At 58.6% G+C, this 18,525-nt stretch overlaps 1 protein-coding gene across 14 annotated transcripts in view; it reads right to left on the bottom strand.

Annotated features, from left to right (window-relative positions):
• GDPD5 (glycerophosphodiester phosphodiesterase domain containing 5) overlaps positions 1 to 18,525 on the bottom strand; it is an 85,968-nt gene continuing 67,443 nt past the window's right edge. For 5 of the 14 annotated variants that reach the window (XM_014855855.3, XM_044752328.2, XM_070490679.1 and 2 more), the window contains 12 exons: positions 15,279 to 15,377; positions 14,879 to 14,972; positions 14,330 to 14,475; positions 11,200 to 11,282; positions 9,918 to 10,068; positions 9,144 to 9,362; positions 8,310 to 8,467; positions 7,862 to 8,009; positions 6,556 to 6,638; positions 6,015 to 6,029; positions 3,682 to 3,794; positions 1 to 1,000 (listed from right to left, as the gene is read on the bottom strand). In XM_014855855.3, the coding sequence (XP_014711341.1) occupies positions 852 to 1,000; positions 3,682 to 3,794; positions 6,015 to 6,029; positions 6,556 to 6,638; positions 7,862 to 8,009; positions 8,310 to 8,467; positions 9,144 to 9,362; positions 9,918 to 10,068; positions 11,200 to 11,282; positions 14,330 to 14,475; positions 14,879 to 14,972; positions 15,279 to 15,377 (1,458 nt within the window). In that variant the 3' untranslated portion in view covers positions 1 to 851. Of the gene's footprint in view, positions 1,001 to 3,681; positions 3,795 to 3,814; positions 4,104 to 6,014; positions 6,030 to 6,555; positions 6,700 to 7,861; positions 8,010 to 8,309; positions 8,468 to 9,143; positions 9,363 to 9,917; positions 10,069 to 11,199; positions 11,283 to 14,329; positions 14,476 to 14,878; positions 14,973 to 15,278; positions 15,378 to 18,525 lie in introns of those variants that run through there. The other 9 variants (XM_014855856.3, XM_070490681.1, XM_070490680.1 and 6 more) reach the window with 5 other exon arrangements.

Genomic DNA, 18,525 nt, shown 5'->3' with positions numbered 1-18,525 from the left:
TCAAGACGGCAGCTTTAATCATCTTGGCCAGAGCCCTCTGGCTCCCTCCACTGCAGGCCTCCTTGGCCACATGCCCACCCTTGACCATGCCCAGAACACTCTTCCCAGATGGCCCCTGCCCTGTGGCCACTGATGTGAGGTCGTGTCAGTCTGTGGATCTCCTGGGCCTCCCGGCCACTCTGCCCCAGAGGCCTGATGGGCTCTTGGGCACAGGACAGCAGCTCTGAGCCTGCCCTTGGCGTCTCCAGCTGCTCCTGGGGGCGTGGCTCAGGCCCTCTCCCGGGCAGGGCCAGCCCAGAGGGAGGCTCGGAGGAGGAGTATCTGCACCGCTGTGGCAGGCTCTCCCCATGGGCTGACCCTCCTTGTGCTTTGAGACGGACGGGCACACATGAGGAGGAGAGCTGCTGGCAGCAGAGGCCCAGCCTAGGCCCTCGAGGCAGGAGAAACATGGAGAAGTGGGTTGCCTCACAGCATGGACAGGAGGATGGACACACATGGGCATCTACATCCTCCATCCACAGCGGGGCATGGCACAGCCCAGTGACCCATCAAAGCTTCCAGGTCACGATGCAAGGGAGGGCCTCAGGGAGGACCAGGCCCCAGGCCCCAAACTTCCCAGAAGGAGCCCCAGGCCTGCAGGGGCATCTGAGAGGCTGGAGTCCTGGCCCAGCTGGGCCTCAGGGGAGAGAGGTGCCCCCTCCAAGAAAGGCCATGGCTGACAAAGGGCTGGAGCCAACGAGGAGGCCGTGGAGCCAGCTCCCAGAGCACTCCAGGTCCAGATCCGCTCCTGCCAGCTCTCTTGGGTTCCCCCGTCTCACGTTTGGTACAGGCGGGGACAGACAGGTCTTCAGCTAACGCCCACCCCTATCTGTGAAGGTCTTGGCGCGGCTGCCACTCCCTCGGGGGTCCACAGGGGTGGTGGTGCTGTTGGCGTATGTGTCATAACTGTTGTCTGAACATACAGAGAGCTCATCGGAGACCTCCATGCCATCGCTGATCTCTGTTGGGCCAGAGGGAGGCAGCATGTGAGTGGGGGGAGGGGAAGGATCGACAAGGATGGCTGGCAGATGCGGTGGGAAGGACGGCCTGTACCAACTCCTGGTCAGGCACCAGGAGGCTGGTGAAACCACTGGGTTCAGGTTTGGTATTGAGCTTGGCATTCAAGGCCCCCCTTAAACTCTGCAAACACCCTCAGGCTACTCTCCCTGGAACTCTGCCTTTCAGCCACAGAAAACCATCTGCACCCTCCTGAGCTTGGCACCCATGTGCTTACTCTCCTTTGCACACACTGGCCCCTCTCCTGGGAGTGACCTTTCCATCAACTCCTCCTTTTCTCAAAATCTGGCCCAATTCTTCTCATCTCTGTCATTGCAACCCCCTGAGATTCTCCCCTGAGCCCCCCAGGTTGGGCTGGGGTCTCCTCATGGCCACTCTAGCCCCTGCTTCCGCTGTACTGTCATGTCTGTGGCCCCCACTGACTGGAGTGCTTCAAGGACAAGTGAAGTCTGGGCATCTGTGTCCCCAGTGCCTAGCACAGCACTGGACACACAGCAGGGGCTCAGGAAGGGTCTGCTGAGTGGAGATGAGCCCACCCTGAGGGGACTCAGGGTACCTTGGTGGGGCTGAGGGTCTCTGGCGAGGACCTCTCAACCTGGAGTGGGCAGAAGGTGAGGGCTCTGGCCCCCTCCTTGCTCAGGAGGTGCTCTGTGAAAGGCCTTTGACACCACAGGAAGGAGAGGGTCTGGAGAGGCAGAACCTGCCAGGCCTAGGGGCTGGCCTCCTGCCTTCCATGCATTCTGCCTGCCCCTTCTGACTTCTCTTGCAGGCACAGTGCAGGAGCCTGGGGACGCCAGGTGCCCTGGACTGGCCCTTCCTTCCAAGAGCTTCCCAGTGTGGCCAGAGGGCTGTGGGACCCCAGGGGAGGCAATCTAACTCAGCCTCAGTGCTCAGCGAAGGCTCCTAGGAGGAGGCTTTTTGAGAGAAGTTAGGAGGACTGTACTGACAGTCCCTGTAAGTACATAGGCACAGACTCTCCTAAAACAGGGCCTGGCATTCATCTGTTGAAGGAATGAATAAAAAAGAAGGGAATAAATGAGTGGGTGTGCACACGATCCTTGGAGCCAGCCCCAAACCCACGGTCACCCCCACGGGGCTCCTGTTCATTCAAGCAGTGTTGACTGTGCACCCCTCGGGCCAGGTGTGGGAGCAGGCGCTAGCCCACTTAACAGACGAGGCGGCTGACGCTGAGGGAGGCAGACCTATGTGCCCGGTTCACACAGCTAGCTGGGGTAGAGCTGGGATTTGAATCCAGGTCCATCTGGCTCCTAACTCTCTCTCTCATGCCCTCCCTCTGTTCCCATGCCCACACCTCTTGCCTGAATTCTTGGTCTCCTTGCCTCCAGCTTCCCCCTCTCATCCACCCTCCACACTCGTTATGGGTTGAATTGTGTCCCCCAAAATTCGTATGTTGAAGGCCTAACCCCCAGCACCTCAGCATGTGACCTTATTTGAAAATAAGGTCGTTGCAGATGTAATTGGTTAAGATGAGGTCATTAAGGTGGGCCTGAATCCAACACGGCTGGTGTCCTAACAAGAGGGGAAATTTAGACACAGAGATTGTACTGGGAGAACGCTGTGTGAATACGAAGGTGACCGCCTACAAGGCAAGGAGGGAGGCCTCGACTGGATCCTCCCGCACGGCCCTCAGAGCGCACCGAGCCTGCCCACACTTCCATCCTGGCCTTCCAGCCTCCAGCACTGTGAGACGACACATTTCTGTCGTGTAAGCCACCCGCCTTGTGGTGCTTTGTTACAGCCCCACCGTAACAAATGCAAATCCACCCACGACCCTCCCCTGCTTTCAGAATGAAGCCCGAGCTCCCGCTGGCACACTCGAGGACCGCGTGCCTTCCCAGGCCCATCGCGGGCTGAGCCAGCCAGAGGCCCCTCCCTCGAGCCACACGGAGTCAGACTTAGTTCTTGGTGCCCCAGCACGCAGAGCTCCCTCACTGCCTCTGAACGCAAGCTGTGCCTGCGCCTGGAATGGCCTTCCTTCCCACTGCTCACCCGGCCCCCTCCTCACACCCATCACCCAGGCCCTCCTACCCATCCCTCCCATTTTAGCTGGGTCACCTCCTTGCAGAGTGGGCCCCCAAACCTTCCTCCCTGCCCCAGGGAGCTCTGACCGCTCTCTCCTCCTGGGCACCCCACTGTGCCTCAGCACCCCATCTGTTAGAGAGCTAATGAAACCCAATTTTCCACGTGTGTGTTTATACAGCTGCCTCTCCACCAGACTGGGAATGTCAGCAGGGGTTGGCAGCAAGCAGGGGTGAAATCAGTATTTGTGGGGTCCGTGTATGATCCAGGCAAAGGGGGATGGGCCTTCAAAGCAGACTCCTCCCACCTCCACCCCTGCATGTCACCCTTGCCCACCACCCATGTGGGTGAAACTGAGCCACAGGACCTGGCGTTGGTGATTGCATGTGGATGGGTGTGTGTTTCTCTATGTGTACATGGGCCTCCACTTGCATGTGGGCGTGAAGCTGCGTGGGTGTACGTGCGTCCATGCCGTGTCCCTACCCCTATGTGCTGCATGTGAGTGTGCATGCACACCTGAGTGCACATGTGGGATGCTGGGGACGGAGCCAGTGCCCGTCTGAGCCTGTCTGCGGGGCCACACACCTGAGAAGATGAGCTTCTCCTTCATGATGCTGACATCCCGGCTGGTCCGGCGCACCGCGGCACTCAGCATGATCTGCTCGGGGTTGTAGCTCCGTATGCCACCCAGGCGCCACCTGCAGAGATGGCCCCGTGGGCATCAGGTCCTTCCCCCCCCCGGCCTTGGAGCAGGGATCCTGCCCACTTCCAGAGCCTCTCTGCATTTGGCCTCAGAGACCAGCAGGACTCTTGTCTGACTGTACAGATGGGGAAACTGAGGCCCAGAGATGGGCAGAGCTGGGGCTTGAATCAGGGTCTGCTGACTCTCAGCCAGGGCACTCCTGCCTCCCTCTTACCTCGAGAACCCAGGTCAGCTCCCCTTGAACAGGAAGACGGGTGGAGGTTGGTTAGTTGTCTCAGGTGCCCCCAGTCATACACCTGGCTCTCTTTGGATGGGACAAATGGGGGGGAGGGGGACCTTAACTGATGACCCACCCTGGGGTACACACCAATCTTGGGGAGTCCCAGATGATGTCTCCTACAGCTCCACTATAAGGACCAGACTGAGTGGAGCCAGCGGAGAAACCCCAGAGGGGAGGTGAAGGAAAGCAGGGGAGTGAGGGAGACGGTGGGGAAGGGGGCTTGTCTTCACAGGCAAGGGTGTTAGAGTGACTCGGGGTGGGGCCGCTGCTGCTCTGTTCCAACAACCCTGAAGAGTGGTCTGTCCATTCTCTGAGGGGAAAGGACAGGCTGGAGTGTTAATCCCTCTGATGGCTGAGGCAGGAGCGGGTGGACTGGGAGGCGGCTGCACAGGACGTGCAGGGGCCAGGCAGAGCCAGGAGGACTTGGGTTCCTGCGCCCCACCCAGGGCACGCTTTTGCTGTTGTGGTTCCTCCGAACTAGCCCCAAACCCCTGGCCTCAGAACTTAGACTCTTCCTGAGACCCAGACGGAAGGATTCCCTGACCCCCCACCCCCACTCCCACCAAGAGGAGCTGGGGTCAGCTTGGAAACAAGGACCCAACTGCCCAGGGCACTGAGCCCTGCTGGTCTGGGGGGGAGGGAGCCCAGACTCCACAAGAAATCATTTATTTCCAGATGGGGTCAGCGCGGCAGAAATGGACAGACAGATGGACAGGCAGACGGGTAAGTGAAGGAGTAGACAGACAAGGGGAAAGCGCAAGGCAGAGGGGGAGGCAGCCTGTGCTCTGGCTGGGCTGGCCACCCCACATGTCCTTGAGGGCAGCAACTGGGTCTCTTATTTATTGCTGTGTCCCCAGCACCAACCGTAATGCCTGCTGTGTGGCAAGTGCCCATAAGTATTTGTTGAGTGAATGAATGGCAGAATGAGGCCCACAGGGAAATAATCTTTTCCCCCAGGGTCCCCTCCTCCATAAGGCCTCTCCTGACCCCCAGGAAGACCATGATACCACTCTGACTGTATGTCGAGCAGGCCCAGTGTGTCCATCCCAGCCCCTGGACCATCACGGCCCAGCCTCCCCAGCGCACTGGGGGCTCCGAGCCCAAAGGCCTGGCTCCTTGCTGCAGGCCCAACCCTGGCACCAGCCAGCACGTGTGGATGTCTGCTGACCGAGAGAATCAAGGAAGGATTAGGTAAATGTGCCTTTGCTGGGCTCGGTCCCACAGCCAGCGAGCACAGTTTCTCCTCCTAGAAGCTGGTCAGTGAAGCTGCCTGACCCAGGAGGGCCCAAGGTGCTGCCCTGAGGAGGACCTGGATCCCCAAGACCTATGTGTCATCTTGGAAATGAACATGAAACCCAGAAGGAAAGTGTCAGGCCAAGATCTCTGCAGCCAGCACACCTAGGACAGGAGGCTCAACCACCGTGGGGTCCTCCCCAGGGGAAAGCGGGGAGGGTGAGGACAGAGGAAAGCTGTGTGGATGGGGGAAGAGGGGTGGGGCGGGAGTCAGAGACAGGAAGTAAAAAAGAGATGAAAAGATAAGAGGGAGACACAGTGACAGGTAAAGAGACAGAGTGAGCAATGGGAGAGGCAGACAGGGAGGGTTTCAGGAAGAGCCCCCTGGCCAGAGGGAGATGCCAGGTGAGCAACCTGCAACGAAGAGCTGGTTCCCCATCTGCAGAAACAGCAGCAGGAACAGAGAGCAGGGGGAAACACACACGGCAAGATGGGAAGAGAGAAGGGAGGACTAGGGGAGAGGAGGAGAGCAGGGGAGGGACAGGCTTCAGGCGAGGAGGGGTGTCCAGGAGGGTGACCGGTGGGACCCTGACCCGGGCACTGGGCTTGGTGCGCGGCAGGTCTTCAGAGGGAACTGGAAAAGGGGGTGGCAAGGAGGGGGCAGAAAGAGGAACAGGAGGAGGAAGACCACACCAGAATTACCTGATCAAGTGATAGCTGTGAGATGCCAGAGTGCAGCAGAGAGAGGGGAGGGAGAGAGAGGAGGGACATGCGCCAGATCAGAGCAGTGTGGGGCAGAGAGAATGTTGGTCAAGAATAAACTGGGGCCCAGCCTGGCCCGAAGCCCTCCCCTGGACCAACCGCACCTCCCCACTGCAACCACCGTCCCAGCTGTGCTCCGGAGGTGGGGCAGGTCTCCAGCACGGCTCAACCCAGCGCCAGTGGGAACCCATGGGTGAGGAGACAAGCCGGAGAGGCACCGAAATTCGCCACAGTCCACAAAGCAAATCTCAGCAGAGCTTGGCTCTGGATCCAGGCTAGGTGCCCATGGTAGAAGCCACCCAGCTCTGGCTGAGGGGCATGGGCGGGGGGCCACTGTAAGTCTTCCCTCTCCCCTGAACAGGGCCGCTTGGCCAGGCCTTCTCCTGGCTGCCGTCTAAGAAGGAGTTTCCCCCGGCTGGGGCAGGGGCTGGGCCTGTGGCAGGGCAGGGAAGACCCCGGAAGGTGGTCACAGCCTACTCACTTCTGGAGCACGAAGATGCCCACGATGAGGGTGAAGGAGACCAGGTCGGCGGTGACCCACATGAGACAGTACTCGTCCGGGGGCTGTGGACAGACGGCCGGTGGCCAGCTTCCAGTCACGGCTGGTCTGCACGGGGGCTCCAGACTGAGGGTCCATGGGCAGGGGGACCCCACGTCACCATCAGGGAGGGGCAAGGGAGGACCTGGAGGGGCTTGGGCTTGAGATGATAATTTGTAGGAGTGGGATCTGGCACTGTGGGCCTGGGACCTGGAGTGTGTGTGTGTGTGTACACAGGATAAAGAGATCTGCATGGTGTTCAGGGTAGAAGTGGTGTGTGTTAAGCCTGGGGGGTTTGTGTTCTTCAGGGGGCTCAAAGCAGGGGCCGAATAATGAAAGACAAATAGATGACTTCGAGGTTGTGGCATGACTGGCAGGTGTGCAGGTGTGTGTCTGAAGAGGCGTGTGGCACCCCTGTCGGTGTAAGAGTCCATGTGTCACTGCAGGGAGTAGAGCATGGGGGCTTCCCCTCCAGGTACCACAGGAGGACCAGGGAGGGCAAGGCCTCCAGTGCAGCCAGGCCCCGACCCTCCTGGATCTCAGGTTAACCGTGGGGGGGGGGGGGGGGGCGACTTCTTACTGCTGGTCAACTCTTGTCTTGGGGCCTGAAAATTCAAGTGTGCTCGTAGCTATGGCTGCCACAGTCGGTCAGTTATTTCATCTCCTTCTGAGCTGAGCCTTCGGAGGTTTTTAAGGACAATGGGCAGGTGGATGGCATAAACATCCATAGCCTACATCCGATTCACTGACCCTGGCACTGTCCTAGCCATAATGAGAGCCTCCATCTGCCATTCACGTCCCCAGGGAGGTGACAGTGGCAGCACAGGAGGGAGGTTAAGGGCTCCCCAAGCCCCGCAGTGACTCAGTAAACCAATGCAAAATGGTTGTATTCCTGTATTCTCTGAGCAGATTTTCACGTTCCCCATTCTTGTCCTGTTACCCTGTTTCCACAGACTTCCCTTCCTTTACAACAAGACATAAGAAACAACCCCAATCCAAAGGACCCAAGTAGCTGTTAACTTCTCCAGGGCCCATAAGTGATGTTTTCCTCCCTGTGGGTCAGGCCCAGGTTCGCCCCACCAACCAGCACCTTCGTGCAGCCCCCAGAGGCCGTGCAAACTCTCTGGATGCTGAAGCCTGTACCCCCACCCTGCGCTCCCCCCGCCTGAGACCTGACCGAGCGTGGTGCTTGTGGTGTGGCTGGGACAGGCCACAGCAGCTCTCTGCCCCCAACAATCCCCCAACTCACCATGATCCAGAGGGGGGAAGACACCTGGGACAGGGTGTGGGAGTTGTCAGAGGTTACAGACGGGACGCCCGCACACCAGAGCAGCGAGAAGAGCCACGGCGCGTTGACCGTGTAGAGGTTTACGCTCAGGTTCCAGGACGCATAGTCCCTGCGGGCCAGGGGACACAGGCTGGTCGGCCCTCGGATCTGGGCCTCGGGGCCCAGCATGGGGAGTCTGTAAAGCCTGTCCCCTTCACAGCCTCATGCCATCCCCACAACTGTCCCTGGAGGAAGGACCTCTGCTCCAGAGGGCCAGGCTCAGGTACCAACCCAGGTCTGCCTGATGCTCACAATCTCTCTGCTCTGAAGCAGGAGCCCCTGTGCATCCAGCCCTGTGCCCAGATGTGTGAGGGTGACAGGAGTAGGGCAGACTGTCTCCCCCTCCCCTGGGTGAGCCTGGGGCTGGCACCTGAGCTCCTGGCGGGACACCTGCGTGTAGCGCAGGTTCAGCCACTGGATGTGGCCTCTCCGCAGGCTGGCAGCCGCCTCCTTGGAGCCCGATGTCTGCTGGAAGCCAGGAGCCACCTTCCGCACCAGGGGCCTCTGCCTGTTAGGCAGCCACATGACCTGCAGGCAGGAGGGGTGGGCTCAGACTGCTGTCCTGTAAAATGTGGTTAGGGTGTCTACCCCTCCTAGAGCCCCTGGAAGGGTTAAAAACGACAGACTGGCACATAGTGAAAGCTCACGTGTAATCATCATCATCATCAGGGACCACATCGTCATGAGGGGCCCAGCAAGGCTGAAAATTGCTCTGACAAGAACTCAGGCAGTTTCCCCTCTGGATCTTTGTCACCACGAGACTGATAACTCAAATGTCAATTGCTCTGCACGTGGCCACCAGCGTCTGCTCTGCTGTTATAAGCTGGGGTTGGATTCCTCTGAGCCCCAAATATTACACCACAAGAATGTGGGCAAGGCTTCGATGAAGTAACAGTGTTCCGGAGAACCTGGACCCACTCCTGCGCTTTCTACATTTTAAAGGACTTTCTTGTTCCCCTCTTGTCCCCATGAGCACCCTGTCAGGGAGGCAAGGGGCATGCTACCCCCATTTTACAAATGTGGAACTTGACGTCTGGAGAAGGGTCATAGGGAGTTTACGCTGGAGGAGGACTCCAGCCATGCCAGGTCTCCGTGAGGGTGGGGCAGTACGGGTCTCCTCCAGGGGGTGGGGCTCCTCCAGGGGGCTGGGAAGGGCGGAGCTTCTTGGGGGGTACAGAGGTGGAGCTGGGACGCAGGGCCTCGCCTGGTGCTGGGGGATGCCTGAGCGCAGCAGAGCCTCCAGCGTGACGTTGAGGAAGGTGCCGCGGTAGGGGTGCTCCCGCGGCGGGTCACGCAGGTTGAGCAACAACGTGGCATTGCCCTTGACCAGCTCCAGGAGCTCAGCTAGGCTGCAGATGGACTGGTTCTGGGCCTCCCTGTGGTCGGAGGGCGACAGAGAGCTGGCAGTCCAGAAGGGGTCCGTCTGGCAGAGACAGGGACACACATGGCTGCGTCACCAGCGCCTTGGGGCACCCACGTGCCTTCCTGGCAACCGAGAGCAGAGACCCCTGAGCCGCCAGTGTTTTCTGGTGTGTGCATGTCAGGCAAATTGATGGCTGTGGCCCTGTGGGGCCTCTAGGAGTCCCCAGTCCTAACCTCTCTTTCCCGCCCTGTTTACCAAAGAATCACTTGGTAATTGATCACCAATTACCCCAGCACATTTTTCCTTTACCAGCATTTCAGACCAGACAACCAGCCTCCCTCTAGAGTTTGAGAGTAAACAATTTTAACTATTAACCATTATCATCACCATCAACCTTCTCTGCTGGGGGAAACAGAAGCTTCTGATGAGGCAGTGACAACCATGACATCCGGGCTGCAGCGGCAGAAGCCCAGGCGGTCGCTAACCAGCCTGACTGTGAGTCGGGGGGGCTCGGGAGTGGGGGTCACCTGAGCTGATAGCCGTCCCTTCCCCCTCGCTCCGTAGGGTCCCCGCCTGTGCCTTCCGCGCCTAGGACTGGGAGAAGCGCAGCCAGACCTCCAGGAACCACTGGCCGGCATTGAGCCTCTGCAGGACAGTCCAGTTGAGCATGGCGGCAGGCCTGCGGACGAGCTCCGGGAACAACTCCTCCACGTTGGTGGTGCGCCGCAGGGTGGCGTCATGCATGAGGAAGGGCACGCCGTCCAGGCTGCGGGAGGGTGGAGCCACCAAGTCACTGCCCACCCAGGTCCCTCGCCCGCCCACCGATGATCAGGCTCCGCCCCACACACATCCCTCCCCACCTACCTACACCAACCCACTGTGGGATCCGCGCAGGCTCTGCCCCTGTCTGGGCCTCAGGTTCCCCAAGTGCACAGGGAGGACAGTGGGCTGGTAAGCGACCCTCTCTCTCTCTCTGAGGGTCAGATGGGCATGGGGACTGCCGAGGAAGGAGGGCTGGGCCTATTCTCTTGGCAACCTTGCAATATAGGCGCTACTGCGTTTGCTAAGGGAAACTGAAGCTGGGAGAGGGCAGTACCTAGCTCAAGGCCCACAAGCCAGTAAGTGGTGGAACCTGACTTAGAACTCTGTCCATGTGATGCATAATGAGAACAGTGCAAATGCAGGCCCCTTTGACAAATTCCACCCCACACCATCCTGGTTTCCCCCACCCAGGCTGCCAATAGCCCATATGGTGTGAAATGGTAAAAGGTATCTGGGTCCCCCTTCCTCAAGGCATTTTATCACCATCTGCTAGAAAGTTTTGATAAATACACAATTCTATGATGTCTACACTGGAAACACTATCCTCATATATGTGGTGCCCTCGTTCAGTACAAAACCTGCGCAACTATATGTGGCAACCCTGCCCCTCTCCCCTTCTTGGAGACAATCTGTTATGAGATTGGTGTGGGTTCTTCTTGCCCTTTATACTAATACATACTCATATATCTATATGTAGAAAACGTATAAGTCACTTTTGTGTGGCCTTTTAAAACATAACTGACATCACAGTGAATGTATCGCACTGCAGTCTGCTTATTTCTTAGAGTGCTTGAGCTCCATCTTGCTGAGCCATGTAGATCTAGTCTTTCTTCAAGTGGATCTGTGGCAGGACTCCAGGTCCCCAGGCTCCACCCCTGCTTGACCCAAGAGCGTCTGTTCTTTTCTCTCTATTATATCCTAGGGTTTAGCACAAGATTTATTTGCATGAATGGGGGCCTGCCCTGCAGTGGATAATCCCAGCCTCCCCACTCCCCCTCCACGGCTCCTCCGGCAGAGACCTTGATGTGGATGCGGTGGGACAGAGGAGGTGCCATCCTTTGACCCCACCCCCTACCTGATGGTGACGTCAGCCTGGAGTCCATACAGCTTCTGCTCCAGGGCCTTCCGGAAGGACATGAGCGTGTGCTCCGGGGCCAGCTGGGGAGGAAATGGGGGAGGGAGGAGATTTAGCTGCGGTGCCCCTCCCCAGCCAGCGGAAAACCTTCCGTGTCGGGAGGCTGGGGTGGACCCTTCCAAGCAGTAGCTGTGTGACTCTGGGCACCCGCAGCTGCTCTGAGGCTCAGTTTCCTCACCTGTTAAATCTCGCTGCCTCGCAGGGTTTCTCGAGAGGAGGGGAAGGCAGGGGCAGTTAGAGCTGATCTATATAAATGCTTGACATATACCAAGCACTTAAGCAGTAGCCATGATCGCTACATTATCGTTGTTGTATGCCAGGCACTGAGCTAGACACTGGGGTGGGGGGGCTTTTGTACCAGTCCTCCGCCTTACGGCAGTCTTGGGCTGGGGCTGAATGCCAGGTTTCCTCCCCGAGTCCAGGTGGAGAGCCCGGGGGGAGAGGAGAGTAGATAGCGTGGCAGAGTTTCAGTGGGGGTGACCAGTTACTTCATCTTTACAGACCATCGCCTGGACTGTTATGGATTAAATGCCCCTAGCAGTTGCCTGGTATACAGTAAGTGCTTAATAGATGACAACTGTTAACCCTACAGCACATACATCAAACGATCCTGGTTCTAGCCCTGACTCTGCCATTAACTAGCTTTGTGACCTCGGGTACCTCTCTTTCTCCTATGGACCTCAGTTTCCCCACTTGCCCCTTCAGGACATATATTCACGTTCTCTGAGCGTCCTTCCAGTTGGCAGAATCTCCTTCCCCTAGTTAATGTCTGGTCTGAGGACCCTGTCATACCCGTCGCTGCCACTGGGGGTCAGCACCACACCAAGGATTGGGCTGGGCCCAGGCGCAGTGCCGGGACAGAAGAAAGGGCAGAAGGGGTGGGGTAGAAAGGGTCCGCAGGGCCGGGCTCACCCCCATCAAGACTTGCCCGTGCCCATTGTCTCTCCCTCTGGCCATGCTGTTCCCCAGCGTGTAACACACTTCTTCCTCTGGGAGGCAGCCTGGTCCGGGGAGCCGGCGATGGCAAGGGCTTTGGAGCTGACAGAGAAGGAGCGGCTCCACTTCCCATCACCGCCCTGAGCCATCACCTCTCCTTTGGGAACCTCAGGCTCTTTGGCTATAAAATGGGCTAATGCTGTCAAGTCATAGGTGAGCTAACAGACCCCAGCAGTCTCTAAGGTGAGCTCCTTTCTTCCCCTTTCCCTGGGACACAGCAGCCTTGGGGGACCTCCTGTCTCCCAGTCCAGTGGTGGAGTCCCGCCCACCTTCACTGTAAATGTCCTGTGGCCAGGCCTCCCATGAGTGACCACTCAAGAGCTACTGGTGCTCCCTCCCGCGCGGTGGGGGCGCAGCAGGTGCACTGTGGGCAGACAGAAGGAGCGTACGCAGCAGGCGCTGCGGAGACCGTAGGGGGCAGAGTCTGTCTCAGCTCAGGTCTCCCCGGGTTTGGTGCTGGCCTCCTGGGAAAGAGGCGTGGAAACCCGGCCCTATGTGGACCCTATATAGATCTTAATTTTTAACAACTCAACTGTAAAAAGATATTTTTGAGATGAGAAAGGAAAATGGAACATGAATTCAATATCAGATAATAATTAGAAATTAAATATTTTCTACTAACAAAACAATCCATACTGGGGCCACCTTGCTCCTCCCCCTCGCCCCTCCCCCCGCCTCAGGTCAGCACACCCTCTCTCCCCTGGCCTCTAGAGCAGGCGGGTGGGTAATCAGGCTGGTGCAGGGAAGAGGAGCTACAATCTGGGGCCCCGCCAGTGGGAAGGCTGCGCTTCTAATTCATCCTCACATACGCCAGCAGCGTGAGGCTCAGAGGGGACCAGCAACCCCCAGACACACAGGAAGCATGTGGCGGACCTAGACCCCAAATCCAGTCCCTCCGAATCCAAAGCCATGGCCGTTCCAGCTGGCTGCCTCCAGGAGGCCCCGGGACCAGCATGGGGTGTGGTGGGAGGGCCCCGGGGCCAGCTCAGGGGCAGGGGCCTCTGAGCCTTATGTGGAAAGTGGGCACAACAAGGCCCACCACACGCGGGGGGCGGGGGTGGGGAAGGTGGGCTTCAGGGTGATTCGCAGCCCCAGCAGACTCAACTCCTCCTTTTCGAACAGTTACTTGGAGGGGCGCCCTTGACTACCCTGAAATTCAAGGGCACCGTGGAACTCCCAGTCCTTGTGACCACCGAGGACAGCTCCCACGGAGTCCCCAAGCGCCCCCTGGGGGGTGCGGAGTGGTACTGCCGCAGCTGAGAACCAAGGGCGGAGGTGGGGCGGTGGGAGAGGAAACATTTGTCCAGAGGAGGGGGGCCTGCCAAGGTAACAGGAGCGGCTGCCTCTTGCTCTGCGCACCAGGCTCACGGCTGGCCCTTCAACAGAACTCCCTGCTTCCCGGCCCCGGTGCAGGCCCTCTCGCTATCCCAGAGCACAGCATGACACCAGGCACAGAGGAGATGGGAATTAGTCCGGGCTCCCACAGCAGCCCAGGGGCTGGGGAAGCCTGGCCCTGGGGCCCCCTCTCGAGGGAGGGTCTGTGTGGGGTTGCGGCGTCAGTGGAGTGGCCGGTGCTGACTCTGACTCCTCCTCTCTCCAATTCAACCCGGTTCCCCTGTCCGCCCCGCAGCGGTGGCCCCCGAGCTGCACCCAGCTTCCCTGCCCCCACACCCCAGCATCTTCTCCCACTGCCTCACCCGGGCCAGCCTGGGCCGGCCATCGCCCCCGCCTCCACCCCACACCCGGCATCTCTCTCCTGGGCTGTCCTAACGCATAACGCGGGGGTCTGCCAGGCCTAGAGCCTGCCTGCATCTTTCCAGGGCTCTCGGGGTAAAAGTCCAGTCGGTTTGGCAAGGTGTGTTCAGGACTGTTCAGGATTTGGTCTGTCCAAGCTCACCGGCCTTTTCACGGATCCTTCCCATACACCCCTCAAAAGGGGTAAAAGTTGTTTCTGCTATTACATGTGTTACATCCATTTCCTCAAGGTCTACCCCCTGGGGTCTTTGCCCATCTCCCCTAGAATGGCAGCTACCCCCCACACCCTGGTCTGTTAGGACCCTCAGAGGGCACTCACCATGGGGGCCCCGCGGTGGCCGATGAGGGCGGGCTTGGGGCCCAGGTCCTTTTTCTCCATGATGCAGGGAGAGGAGATGGAGAGAGGGGCCAGGTAGAGGGCGAACACCACCGCGAAGAAGGTACAGAGAATGGCCATCTGGGAGGCTGCAGACATGGGGCGTGAGCGCCGCCTCGGGGGCTGCCGGGCTCCCGCCAGGCCCAATCATGAGCCTGGGCAGGTTGGGGTAGGGATGCTGGGCCCCTCCTCCCTCCAGCTATCAGGCCCCAGGTGCTCTGAGGGGACCCTGCACCAAGGGCAGCCCCCATTCTTGCTGGGAGGGTGAACCTGGCCTCTCAATTCATACACAGACACACAGACAGAGAGACGCAGAGGAGGAAACACAAGCCGACTGAGGCTGCAACCCTCCGTGGAACCTGTGGGCCACTCAACCAGAACCCCCCATGCTGAGGGTGAGGACCCCACATCACCCAGGTGAGGGCAGGAAAGCTGGCCTTGGTACTTGGAGGGCACGGGGGGGGGGGTTAGGTCCTGCCCAGCTGTACTTACAGGACCGCTCTGCACGGGCAAACTGTCCTGCCACGATCCAGGAGAGCGCAGTGATGGCAGCCAGGGCCCCCACATGCAGGAACGGTGCTGTGCCCTTGTGTGTGGGAAGGAGCAAGAGGGACCATTGGCTCCCGGCCATGCCCAGACCCTCTGGTCACCAATTTCCTGACGGCCTCTCTTGATCCATGGGGCAGGCAACTCTGTCTCCATTTTCCAATGGAGGAAATGGGGATCCAGGGACCCTGGGGTGTAGCACCCTCCCTGCCTCTGACTTGCTATGTGACCTGGACCCCTCCCAGGCCCCTCTGGGCCTTGGTCTGGAGAAACAGGAATGAGAAAAAGGTGCTGCCAGGTTTGAGGGTCGTGGGGAAGCAGCCGCCCTACCCCCCACCCCACTCACCTGCAGGGAGATGAGCAGCACCTCCCACTCGTCCTCCCACAGCTGGGCCACGGCCGACATGGCCACCACCGTGGACACCAGGATGACCACCAGCCCTATCTGGAAGGGGGAAGAGCCACCAGACAGAGGATCAGAGCAGGGTCAGAGCCTGGATAGCCCAAAGGTCCCCAGTGTATCTGAGAGAGGGAGAGACTGAGAGACAGACAGGAAAAATGGACAGAGCAAGAAGGCCTGGCAGGGAAGAGGGAAAACAGGAAAGAGACAGGCATGGACTGAAAGAAAGCCAGAGACAGCCAGACAGAGATGATGGTGAGACACAGGCAGACCCAGCGAAGGAGGAGGGACTGAGCGAGAACTAGAGGAGGATGGAGAGGAGACAGGTGGGACAGAGCTGGGGTAGGGTGACGGAGAGGCAGCTCCGGGAATCGGCTTCACTGCTGGTGAGGAGGGAAGACTCTCTGCAAATGGGGGGCCTCCCCTGGGCCCAGAAGGTCGTCCACAGCCTCACCCAGTCCCCCCAACAACCTTTCATTCAGCATGACAGATGAGGAAACTGAGGCCCCACTGAGAGCCATGACTGGCCCTGGTCTTGGGGCAGGAGCCTGATGCCTGGACCCATCCTCGCGCCCCTGGCTGGGCTCAGCCGCACTTCAGGCTGGGGCGAGTGGTGAGGCAGGTCCTGCCCCAGCCTCTGAGCTTCCAGCTTTGAATGTGTTATGGGGCTGCCCTCTCACCAAGAGAAGCAAGGAGCACAGCTGATGGAGGGCGAGATGGAACCTTGACAGGACAGGGATCTCGGGACGGGTGGGATCTGAAACACCTCATGCACTGCAAGATGCTCCCTGAAACTAAGTAAAGCCTGGTTTCTGGCTGCTCAGCCCCCATGTTACCCCTTGAGTCCTGGCTCTCACTGTACCCACCTTCCCTGCATTACAGGGCCTGCCTCCTAAGCCCAGGTCCCACCTCTACCCCAAGGCCTTTGTTCATGGCCCCCACGCTCCATAACAGGCCACCCAGGCCCCCACAGCCTGCCCACCACCGCCTCCAGCGCATCTCCCTGCTGGCAGGGGCCGCACCCTCCTCTGCCCGCACCACCTTTCCTAGAGGCAGCCCCATTCTGAGAAACCGCCAACGACTGCCCCAGCTCTAAATTGAGTTTCTAGGTGGTGAAGGCAGAGACAGCGGCTGATCTATCTGGTTCCCTGCCAGACAGGGAAGGTTCATTCTTGCCTGGGATTGAGTTTTCCTTGGGAGGTTTGTCATCCCAGCCCATCAGCCTGGAAATGAATGTTCCAATAAGAAACAGTAATAAGGCTCAGATGGGTTGGGGCCTTTATGGACTGTGACAGGCCAGCCCGGGGAACACGGGGAGGGGAGGAATGCAGGGGCATGAGGGCCCAAGTGTGCCTGGCCCAACTTCCTCATGTTTATTCCCGTCCTGTCCCAGGTGAGGTGTTACCATGTTTGTTTCACACAGAGGACAACGGGGCTTGGACAGCACAAGAGTCTGCCTGCCACGCAGCTTTGAGGGGGCGGATCCAGAACCAAACCCCATTCCGCCTGTCTCAGAGGTCACACTCCTCCTGGGACGTCATGCGGCAGTGACACTGGAGCCCAAGGAGTGTCCTAACCATCTCTGAGAACTCCCCCTCAACATGCAGGCTCCCTGCCCCCTGCTGCTCCCTCCAGGCCGGCCCAGGGCCCAGTGCGCCTCTGGGAAGGCTGGCTTCTGAGAGCATCTTATTACAATATGTTATTAACCACTAGTGGAAATACTGGCAATAAAACTGATTCCCCATAATCCTAACGCAATTAAGGAATTTATTCTCTCTGAGTTTTGCAGTGGCAACCATTATGCTCAGCAGCATTATTAAAATGTTCAGTGTCTGTGGGATTCCCCCCACACACTGTGTCCTTAAGCCACAGGAACAGCACTGACTCCCAACAATGTGCCACCATTCCTTAAACCTACTGGAAAGGATCAGTCCCGCCCCGGAGGCCCAGCGACAGTCCAGTGTTCTCCACTGAGAAATCGGTCCTTGGTTTTCTATGTGGTGGGACTGTGGCTCGTGATGACAGGGGGAGGGGTGGAGGAGACAGGAGGGACATCCGTTCCTTCAGGGAGCCTCGCCGGGGTGCCGGGATGCGAGGAGCTGGAGCCCAGCCATGCAGAGGTGTGGCAGGTTGACCTCCTGGGGGCAGCTGGAACCTGGGTTCTGTGGTCCAAATGGCAGATGGCTGGCACAGGGTACAGGGCCACACTTGAGTCACATCCCTCGGTGAGTCTGCCTAATGGGAGACGCTAACCTCTCAAAGCGTGTTCCCTGGGCTGTGCAATAGGGAGAGTGAGTGCCCACCTAAAAGGTGTTTGGGATGAGAAATGAGAAAATGCAAGGGGAGTGCCTGGCACCAAAACAGGAAATGCTTACTAAATGTTAGGCGTATAATTTTAGTTTTTATTTTTTTGTGAGGAAGATTGGCCCTGAGCTAACATCTGTTGACAATCTTCCTCTTTTTGCTTGAGCAAGATTGTTGCTCAGTTAACATTTGTGCCAGTCTTCCTCTATTTTATGTGGGATGCCACCACAGCATGGCTTCACAAGCAGTGCTAGGTCTGTGCCTGGGATCCAAACTCGTGAACCCCGGGCTACCGAAGCAGAGCACGTGAACTTAGCTGCTATATCACAGGGCCAGCCCCAGCGGTATAATTTTAAAAAGTGGGCATAATATCAAGTGAACAGGATTATTACAAGGGTAAGTGACATACTGTGTGGAAAGCGCCTGACACGTAGAGTAAGTGCCCAGTAAATGATGGCCATGGCTGTTATGACGAGCAGAGAGCCGGACATGCAGGACACGCTCTCCAAGAATGTGCCTTCCCACACCGCAGCTGGAGGGACACAGGCTAGACACCAAGAAGAACTGTGGAGCCTGGGCCAGTTGTTTGGAGGGATGCTGATGAAGAGAATGTGGAGAGATGCAAGCAGAGGTGCTGATGGGGCCTGGGCTGGGGGCTGCTGCCCCTACGGAGGGAAGTCAGGTGAGGACACGGACAGGAGCAGCATGGAATGACCAGTGCTAGGACAGGGGACAGCATGGTTAGGTGGGGGCTGTGATAAAAGCCCCTCATGGCAGTGGCATCTGAGCTCATTCTGGGGTAAGGGGTTGGGAGAAGGGGGGCATCTCAGGGAAAAGGCCTCCTGTTTCCTGTGAAGCCCCCAGCCCCCTTCAGCATCTTCCTCACCTC

This window comes from Equus asinus, chromosome 20 (genome assembly GCF_041296235.1).
Source record: "Equus asinus isolate D_3611 breed Donkey chromosome 20, EquAss-T2T_v2, whole genome shotgun sequence".
NCBI classification, from domain to species: domain Eukaryota; kingdom Metazoa; phylum Chordata; class Mammalia; order Perissodactyla; family Equidae; genus Equus; species Equus asinus.
Note: the sequence above shows the minus strand (reverse complement) of the source record. Positions and strands in the feature narration are given on the sequence as shown.